Source organism: Quercus suber, unplaced genomic scaffold, assembly GCF_002906115.3.
Source record: "Quercus suber isolate HL8 unplaced genomic scaffold, Cork oak 2.0 scaffold_289, whole genome shotgun sequence".
NCBI lineage: Eukaryota > Viridiplantae > Streptophyta > Magnoliopsida > Fagales > Fagaceae > Quercus > Quercus suber.
The window spans coordinates 664783-675194 of record NW_027069745.1 but is presented as its reverse complement, the minus strand read 5'-3'; the positions used below and the strand labels follow the sequence as shown (position 1 = coordinate 675194).

Sequence of the window (10412 nt, the reverse complement as noted above, 5' to 3'; positions counted from 1 at the left end):
TGAGACTGTTCTCTCTCAGCCAAGGGACTTAAATTTTCCACAAGGGGTAGCGTGTACTCTCAGGAAATTCATATAAACACAAAGAACATTCACAAGCGCAAAGCCAATTTCTATTATTAATAACAGTAAAAACAGTAGCTCTTTTTTGTTTTAATCTTGAAGAATTTATTCCCTAAACACTAACTTTTACCCTTTGAAAAAAACTTCATGGAAGTAATGGAGATAGAGAAGTGAGTGAGAGAGAGTTCACATCTACGGTTTCAAGCTCCTTTCTTGGTCATGCACTTATGTTACTTGCATAGCGGTGCCTCACCAATACTTCTTTGGTGTGCTTTCCATTTAAGGCAACACACGCTAGCTCTTTCGAAATTCAGTTCAGTTTGGTGACTCTTTTTCAACTCAAAAAGAGCCACACACGTTAGCTCCTTGGTGTGCTTTTCATTTTTTGGTCTACACGTTTTTAGTGTGCTGTAAGTGCAGAAGAGCTGTGTATAAGAAGTAGAGTTTGTTGTTAACATTTTATGCTCCTTTTGAGTTCTGGGTTTGAGGTAAATTCTATAAGAGTTTGATGTTTTGAGGGAAAGGGAGGTGAGAATTGAAATATATAATGGCTGGGATTGGATCAGAATGGTGGAGATCAAGATTGGTTGGAATGGTTGTGATTGCTTTACTTGTTATGGCTTCTATGTATGTTGTCACAAAAGAAAGTTCGGAACACAAAGTTTCAACTTACAAAGTGACTGAAGAGGTTGAAACTCATTTTGTAATGAAAGTATCAGACTCCCCAGGCAACAACCATAATAGATCAAGTCCTGCACATGTTTGGCCAGTAAGTCCATCTTTCATAACTTAGGATATATATATTGGTTCATAGGATTTTTCATGTAATTCTTAGTTCATTCTTTATTCCTACTCTGGTTGTAAAAGAAATGTTGGAAAATTTGACTTTCTATGTTTCTGGTCTAATTCAACTAATTTGTGAAGTTGAAAAAATTATTAAAAGGATTAAAGAATTATATGTGCTAATATTTTCTCATATTTTTGCTTCAAACAAATGAAATTTTTTTTACTCTAGATTCTTACTAAAGCAGCCTTTTGCATTGATTCTAAGCATATAAATTGTTTTCTGAAAATGTTTGGAATATCGTTCTTATAGCTTGAGATATTTGGACAGAAAATGAAATTTGGCTGGAAGATAGTGGTGGGAGCAATAATTGGATTCTTTGGGGCGGCGTTTGGGAGTGTGGGAGGAGTTGGTGGGGGTGGAATTTTTGTTCCAATGCTAACCTTGATTATTGGGTTTGATCAGAAATCATCAACTGCTCTATCAAAATGTAAGTACTCTCATCACTGGTTTTTCATGCCTTAAGCAGTTATTCGGGTCACTGAAAAGTTATTTAGAATTAAGAAGCCTAACATCTCTGCTCAGTTCTAACTTGTCATATGTAATTAGTTATTGGAACGTGGGAGGATTAGAACTAAGAAATGAAACCTTAATTAGTTACCCTCAAAGCCACCCGAGTTCATTCAATGGTTTGCTAGGACTTGGAGTGGCAAGTGCCATTACCCAGATAAAGATCTTTACTTCTTTGATACCATGGAAATCCAATAGGCACTCTATCAGTCATTCCATAAGCTTTCTGACATAATGCAGCAGTTTACACTTTTGGTTTTGCTTATCCGAGCATCATTTTCATATTACTATCTTTTTGATTCCTGAAGTGGATATGTGGTAGCTTGGAGCCTGAGAGCAGCTAGCATTTGGTTTATACAGTTTTCTTACTTAATAGCCAAGATTATATCGTATAAAAGGCTGTTTTGCTGAATTACATTGCATTATTCTGTTGAAGAACCTGTCAGCGATTGTCTTTGTTCTGGTTTGTTTTGGTCAGGTATGATCATGGGTGGAGCAGCTGCAACAGTTTTCTACAATTTAAGGCAAAGGCATCCCACCCTTGACCTGCCCATCATTGACTATAACTTGGCTCTTCTATTTCAACCAATGTTGGTGCTGGGAATTAGTATTGGAGTTTCTTTCAATGTGATTTTTGCTGAGTGGATGATCACAGTATTGTTAATTATCATCTTCATAGGTATATATTGTTTAAATTGTAGTCTTTTCTCCACTTCTTCTTCGACGACATCCCTTGATTTGGTCATCCTGACATGCAGTTATGTCAACTAAGGCTTTCCTCAAGGGTGTTGAGACATGGAAAAAGGAAACCATAACTAAAAAGGTGGTCTGAAATTTTGCTCTCACTCAATGTTGACATTGATGTGTTTTTCTATGTTAATTTAGGCCATCCACTATTCCATTTCTTACCCTTTTTTTGGGGGGTTTTCAGGAGGCTGCTCAACGCTTGCAATCAAGTGGTGAGTTGGTCATGAAACTTTTTTGGTTTGGTGCTCAAAGCCTATCTTGGATATTTTAGAGAATCATTTTGCCAGGCTAACTTCCCGTTCAATCAGGTATTGGTAGTGCAGATGTTGAACTCAGACCTCTACCTGAAGGCCAAAGCAATGGTGCTCATACAGAATCCAAGGACTCAAAAAAATCAGAGGTTAGAATATATAGGCAGTAATTACGACCATGATTTATGATTTTTAGGACTCACTTCTGTAGCAGGTCCAGGTTTCTATTCTTGAGAACATTTACTGGAAGGAACTTGGAATAATTGTTGCTGTCTGGTTCATAGTCCTTGCATTGCAGATTGCCAAGGTTTATTTTTCAATTTTCATCATAAAAGTGTAAATTTTGGAGTTCTCTGATTTATTCATCTACTAGTAAACTGATGGGATGCAAATGTGTTGGACACAGAATTACACAACAACTTGTTCATTGCCATATTGGATCTTAAACCTCTTGCAGGTACCTTCTATGACATCGATAAGGGAACAGATTAATTTCTTCATTTCATTATTCTTTAGGTGGCTATTTTGGGTATGAAATCACAACCTCATTGTTAAGAATTGGGGCAAAGCATGACAGATGAGATGTGGACTTGATCCTAAAATTATAGAAATCCAGTTCTAATGCATCATTCTGATTGTTCTCCTTTCTTGTTGTTTTTAGATCCCCGTGACAGTTGGAGTGACATCATATGAGGCTGTTGGCCTGTACAAAGGGCGGAGAGTGATTGCATCAAGAGGCGAAGCAGTCACAAATTTGCGAGTACACCAGCTGGTTCTTTATTGTGTCTGTGGCATTGTAGCTGGAATTATTGGTGGGTTGCTTGGTCTTGGTGGAGGGTTCATTTTGGGTCCACTGTTTCTGGAGCTGGGAATCCCTCCTCAGGTACATTTTATGCTTTATGTAAAACTATAACATATTGATGCTGTAAATTTGTGTTTACTTATCCAGTAAGCTGTTGATAGTTCAAACCATCTTCTTTTTTAAGGGACTCTTATCTAAAATAGTTCACTTGGTGGTTAAATTATAGGTATTTGAACTATGCAAGCATAATCTTAATGTAAAAACTCATTTTCTTAATGGTTAAGTTATACATATTTGAAGTAAGCCATCTTTGGAAGAAACTCTAAAAGAATTGATTTGGTGGTTAAGCTAGTGTAATACATACATGGTTACAGTATCATTTGGCACTCACTTTCACTTGAACGTCTAGAATAAAAACAAAAAACTTCAATGTACCTTTCAAAAAGTAATCTTGCCTTATTATAATTATAAAACACCCCTAACTATTTTACAACTTAAAGTCAACTTTTTCTTTCATGGACTGACTAATTTAGAATCTTCATATAGGTGTCAAGTGCCACAGCCACATTTGTCATGGCATTTTCCTCATCCATGTCTGTGGTGGAATACTATCTTCTAAAACGCTTCCCTGTTCCTTATGGTAAGCAATTTGAGCACCACCATACAGATCTTACCTTAAACAAGTATTAGAGACGTGAATTGCTCTCAAAGTTCAGCATAGTCATTTTCTATTTACACCCTGCAGCTCTCTACTTTTTTGCTGTGGCGATCATTGCTGCTCTCGTTGGACAACATGTGGTAACAAAAGTGATTGCAATGATAGGGAGAGCATCTTTGATTATCTTCATTTTGGCTGCCACAATTTTTATTAGCGCAATATCACTAGGTATGTGTCACTTGGGGCAAACATGCATATATTCCTTGGTGTTCTGTTCATTGATTTTAGTCAGATTGGATTAATTTCAAAAGTGCTAACTACTTCTCTTCCTTGTTAAACAGGTGGGGTTGACATAGATCGCATGATCAAAAAGATTGAGCACAAGGGCTACTGGGGATTTTATAGCCTCTGCACAAAGCCTTAAAACCTTTGACTTTTTAGCCTAACTCAAACTTCTTCTCATACTAGGCAACCAAATTCTTTGAAACCTGCAAAGAGCAATATATCAGGCTTGTTACAGTATATATATCAAATAAAAGCTCCACTCTTAGGCTTTGTATTTTGTAGTTAATAACTTTTAATGGCAGTTGTTTTGTGGTACTCCTCTTTGCACCAATTGATCTGTACCTAATTCAAGTATGAAGGGAGGCACACTAGCTGATTAAAATGCTTCAACCTACACGCTCTCTAGATTTTACCTTTTTTTTTGCATGAAGTTATATATTGGCAACCTTGAAAAGCAATGATTGGATGCTGGAAAGTTCCATAACCATCTAAGGGTAGTTCTCAAAGATACTAGGGATGAGTTGTGTGGTGTCTATAATAGGGACATGATGCTGGAGTATTAGATAAAAATGATGTGCTTCTAGGAAGCATTTGGCTATGTATGTCACTTTCTTAAAAGAAGACGATGCAGTATATGTCCAATGATTGAAACAGCGCACTGTGTCTCATTCTTCTAATTGTGGGGGGTTTTGGATCCTCCAAATTAGAATAACAAATATGAACAACCTTAACATTGGTTCATTTAGCAGATAAAGAACTGCAAAATCTGACTAGTTTGCACTTGCCAACAGGAAAATTCATGAATCCGAACTAAAAAAATAGGGTATGGGACCTATGGTTCATAAGAATAACAACTTTTTTTAATCTAATAAATTTCAAACCTGAACCCAATCTGGTTTGAACCGGCCAGTTGAGTCTACTTGTACCCACCCTAACCTGCTCATCAAGCCTTTATTATAAAAATTTAAGTTTTTTTAATTTACTCATTTCCAATTTATGTTTGTATAATAAAGTTTTATTAAAATTGTAATATTTTCGATGAAAATAATAATAACATAACTCATCAACTTGACAAGAAATTCTCAAATATGAATCTTTTCAATATCAAATCTGCTATTAACATTGAGTATTTTTTTCATAAGTTCATTATAGATTTTCTTCCTGATTGTTTACTTTTTTTTTTACCTAGTTTGTTATGTTAGGACATGTGTTTTCACTTATTAAGAACATATGTCACTTATTTATGTAAATTGGCTAATCCTTTGACAAAACGCACTCTACTTGTAATTGGGTAGTTCTAGGTGTTTTTAATACTTCAAGAAACAAGGTTTCAAGGTCAAGTGTTGAAGTCATCAAGTCTGTCCAAGAAAAAGTAAGCTGAAGTGCAATTTCATTAAAACTCGACACCTGCTCAATAGCTACCTCGACACTTGCTATTTATCGAGATTTCAAATTTCAGATTTTCTGATATGATTTTCTTGAGATCCGTGAATATGTTTTTGAGCCTTCTTTTCTCCAAACCCTAAACATATAAAATGATTGTTTTAAGAGTCGTCAAGTGTAACACAAGTTGCAAATTCATTGAGCAATCTCTGTTCAAGCAAATTGTGATTAAAAGACGAAGTTCTTGACCTAGTTCATCTTCTCTAAAGAAGTTGCTGTGTATTTGCACCATAGGGTTTTGTGACCAAGCATCTTCCTGATCTTCATCGTGTAAGATGAACTGAAGAACTTTGCAGCCAACCTTTCTTCCTTAAGTTGGTGTTTTGAAGTCGCGTACTGGGATCCACGCATTGGTTAGTCATGTACTTGAGAGTCGTGCATCAAAGGTGGGAACTGTCGCTACAGATTAAGTCCAATTGGGTATTGGGGTAAAGGTTCAACTGTAGGTTGGTAAGGTACTTGGGATTCCTTTACTTGTAACCGCTTGATTTGATAATAGTGGAGTTTCGGGAGTGGTGACCTGAAAATCACCCGGTGGGGTTTTTGCCGCAAGGTTTTTCCCCATTCGTAAACAAATCACCGTGTTATTCAATTTCTGCTGCATATTTAGTTATTTGGTGATTTGTTTGTGCTTCCACATATTTGCATGCTAAATTGATTAATTAATGACTTGGCTAAATTAATTAATTGGTTTAATCACAAGGGATCATTCAGATTGTGGCCTATCATATTATATTTTATTCTTATTTCTTAAAGCTATATATATTATAAGATAAGAGTTTGGATTAGTTTTTTCCTTTTAACTTTTTAGCTTGTTATTTATGTACAATTTCTTAAAAGCCTTAACATTTTTAAAGTACAATTATAATTTTGCCAACTTTTAGCAAATAAACAATAAGCTCTCAAAAAATAAAAATAAAAATGAAAAATAAACTAATCCAAAATCACACTTAGTTTATAGGTGATTTGAACCTTATTTCATGTTTCGTGTATAACATGCATATGCATTTTCTTTTCTTATTTGGTATAAATAGTTATTAGACTAGTAAATGATTAGAATTAATTATTGAATTATAAACTTAAGGATTTATGTGCCATTAAAAAAAAATTGAGTTTTTTTTTTTTTCCTTTTATTTGTATTAAAAGAAATATGGAAAAGGAGATAATTTTTTAAAGTGAAAGAAATATGGGACATTTTGAACTAATTCAATCCATTAGAATCCGAGTGAGGGTCATAGGAACTATAATCCATTTTAGTCCAACAAATTCTGACTCAAATTTTGTTTGATCGAACTTGAACCAATCGACTCAAACCATTTGTCATGTTTATGTTTTATCTTGCCCTATTTCTTATTGTTGATGGGTATCGACTTTGACTTTTATTAGCTTTTTTTTCCACCATTGAATGAAGAGCCACACACACACACACATATGCTAACATGTGCCATTCACATGTGTTAGATTACGTCATGGTCTATCTTTTGAATTATTGAGACACTTTAGTCTAATGCGATATATGGATAGGGTTGTGGATGAACTAAGCTATTTATGAATAGCTTGAGCTCGGCTCTGAAAAATACTTATTTATATTCGTTTGTTTAGCAAGCAAGCCAAGTTCAAGCTCAAGCTCAAGCTCAAGTTTAAACTTAACTATTAAACTCATCAAGTTCAAAGATAATAATGTGTTTGTGAACATGAGGTTCGATTTAACTATAAATAATATTATATTTTTACAAGTATAATTGTGTAAAAATATATATTATATTGACTTAAGATTGAATTGTATAAGTTTATAAATATGTCCTTATGATATGAATATTTTTATAGTTTAATATAATATGAACCGTCCATTTGTAATTAAAATTTATAGATTTGTAAATGGGTGATCTAGTCATAGTTTTACTATATATGGGACAAAAATAAATTAATCAAATAGTTTTTAAACAACTCGAGCATGCTCGACAAGAAAATGAACCAAATTTAATCATGATTAAGTAATCTTATTTGAATTGGGCTTGAGTTCAACTTGTGTTTGAAATGAAATTAAGCGAATAAGCATGAATTTTTAATACTGGGCTCAGTTCAACTTATCTACAACCTCATTTATATGAATAAGAATTTGATAGCCATTCATTTGTATATTTCTTTTTCAATATTGGATGGTAAAGTAAATTTGAATCTTGATTTTTTTTTTTTTTTTTTTTTTTTTGAGAAACCGCCCCAGGAAGAGGGGATTTGAATCTTGATTTAATTAGTGAGTGTTGACATTGTTCATGAATAATAAAATCTCTTACTTTCACATCTACTTTCTATCAACTATATAAACAGTGATTGTCTACTGTTCACATAACGTATTGCAGTATTCATCTACATCAAAGTTTTGGTGAGGCATTTTGTCTCTCTCTCTCTCTTTTTTTTTTTCTTTTTTTGAACAGTAGCTACCGGTTTTTTGTTGGTCTTCTATTTGTACTTTTTTTCATTTATATATATTGTTATACTTACACAACAAATTTCACAATTATTGAGGTGTCAATTTCTTATAAGTCAAAATAAAATAATAAAATATAAAAATGTGACCAATTACAACTGAAAATAAATGTTTTGTGAAAATGTTATGATACTTGTTAGGTGAATGTGTAAAAGTTATAGTACTTTTGGTTTGTTCAATATGTATTTTTTTTTTTTCAATCATTGATTTGTGCTCTTTTTACTTATATATAAAAGCGCGAATGCATGTGCAGTATTTTTGCATTGTATATCCAGTGTTTTTGCATGTACAATATTTTTGCGCTATACATCTACAGTGCCATTTGTTGAGTCACTTTGTCTTTTTTATTTATTTATTAAGTTTTGAACAGTAGCTACAGTACCAAGTGGCACTTTAGCTACTGCTAAGCTGTAGCTACAATAGCTACGGTTTTTTTTTTTTTTTTTTTTTCAGTAATCAGTTTGTGTTTTTATTTTTTTTCCTTTTAAATATTTATGTAAACTGGTATATATATTGTTATATTGACACAATAAATTTCACAATATTTTCACAATTATTAACGTGTGCAAATGCACTAAAGCATTGTAGCCACAGTGCTTTGGTTTTGTGAGCCACTTTTTTTTTCCCAAGTTTTGAATAGTAACTACAATGCCAAGTGGCACTGTAGCTACATTAGCTACATTTTTTTTTTTTTTTTAGTAATCAGTTTGTGTGTTTTATTTTATTTTTTTTCCTTTTAAATATTTATATAAGCTAGTATATATATTGTTATACTGACATAATAAATTTCACAATATTTTCACAATTATTGACGTATCAATTTCTTACAAGTCGAAATAAAATAATAAGATATGAGATTGTGACCAATTACAACTAAAAATAAATGTTTTGAAAAAAATGTTACAACACTTATTGTGCAGTGCTTTTGGTTTATTCAAGTAGCACGGTAGTTATAGTGCCTAAAGTTTTTTTTTTCTTCAGTAATTGGTTTTTATTTTTTAGATATTTATGTAAGCTGGTATATATATTGTTATATGGACACAATAAATTCACAATTATTGACGTGTCAATTTCTTACGAGTCAAAATAAAATAATAAAATATGAGACTGTGACCAACCACAACTAAAAATAAACTTTTGAGAAAATGTTACAACACTTGTTGTGCAATGCTTTTGGTTTATTCAATTGGCACGATAGCTACAGTGCCTAAAGGTTTTTTTTCCCCCCAATAATCGGTTTGTGTTTTTTTTCTTCTTTTAAATATTTATATAAGCTGGTATATATATTATTATACTGACACAACAAATTTCACAATATTTTCACAATTATTGACATGTCAATTTCTTATAAGCCGAAATAAAATAATAAAATATGAGACTGTGACCAACCACAATTGAAAATAAATATTTTGAGAAAATGTTACAACACTTATTGTGTAGTGTTTTTGGTTTATTCAACTGGCACAATAGCTACAATGCCTTTTTTTTTTTTTTTTTTTTTAATTTTAGTAATCGGTTTGTGTTTTTTTTCTTCTTTCAAATATTGATGTAAGTTGGTATATATCTTGTTATATTGACACAACAAATTTCACAATATTTTCACAATTATTGATGTGTCAATTTCTTACAAGTCGAAATAAAATAATAAAATATGAGACTGTGACCAACCACAACTAAAAATAAATGTTTTGAGAAAATGTTACAACACTTATTGTTATCACAATATTTTCACAATTGTTGAGGTACCATTTTCTTATAGATCAAATAAAAAAATGCTAAGTCCATAACATTTTAACATTAATTTCTACAATGCCTAAAGTTTTTTTTTCCCAGTTATCTATTTGTGTGTGTGTGTGTGTTTTATATATATATATATATATATAATATTTATGTAAGCTGGCATATCTATTAACTATATAAAAGAGCCAAAAGCTCATGAATAATGTTTTTTTTTTTGGTTTATTCAATTAATGAGGTGCACTTTTTCTTTTTCCTTTTTTTTTTTTTTTCCTTTTCCCTTCAAGTATGCCAGTAGGTTTGAGCTTTGTTCTTTTTTTTTTTTTTTTTTAGATCTTTATATGTTTACATTGTAAATACACAAAAGTGGTTAATATTATACACATTTGCACAAAAAATGGTAAATTTTGTACAAATTTTATAAATGTGTACAAAATTTGCCAATTTTTTTGTGTTTACAATATAAATTTACATTGTAATTAAGTACAATGTATGCATAGAGATATTATAAAAATATTGTGACGCATGTGTCAATTCCTTATGGATCAAAATAAAATAAAATAAAATAAAATAAAAAATATTATACC

The 10412-nt window shown here is 32.1% G+C and overlaps 1 protein-coding gene across 6 annotated transcripts; it reads left to right on the top strand.

Annotated features, from left to right (window-relative positions):
• Nucleotides 1-4547, top strand: LOC112001529 (sulfite exporter TauE/SafE family protein 3). 6 transcript variants are annotated; one of them, XM_065782106.1, is made up of 12 exons: nt 1-829; nt 1175-1334; nt 1893-2093; nt 2173-2237; nt 2346-2373; nt 2470-2561; nt 2633-2719; nt 2870-2941; nt 3074-3295; nt 3761-3854; nt 3960-4100; nt 4214-4547. In XM_065782106.1, the coding sequence occupies exons 1-12, from the start codon at nt 608-610 to the stop codon at nt 4294-4296; spliced, it is 1467 nt and encodes a 488-aa protein (XP_065638178.1). In that variant the 5' UTR covers nt 1-607; the 3' UTR covers nt 4297-4547. The 6 variants fall into 6 exon arrangements, with proteins under 6 accessions (XP_065638178.1, XP_065638176.1, XP_065638177.1 ...); XM_065782104.1 differs by having other exon boundaries at nt 2819-2941; XM_065782105.1 differs by having other exon boundaries at nt 4-829; nt 2627-2719.
• Nucleotides 4548-10412: the final 5865 nt, after the last annotated feature.

What these genes read in the sequence shown, in the direction of transcription:
- LOC112001529 (XM_065782103.1), top strand. Translation starts at nt 608, where the DNA reads ATGGCTGGGATTGGATCAGAATGGTGGAGATCAAGATTGGTTGGAATG. An exon ending in TCAACGCTTGCAATCAAGTG is followed by an intron (nt 2,374 to 2,469) that starts GTGAGTTGGTCA and finishes CCGTTCAATCAG; the next exon opens with GTATTGGTAGTGCAGATGTT. An exon ending in TTGCATTGCAGATTGCCAAG is followed by an intron (nt 2,720 to 2,818) that starts GTTTATTTTTCA and finishes TGTTGGACACAG; the next exon opens with AATTACACAACAACTTGTTC.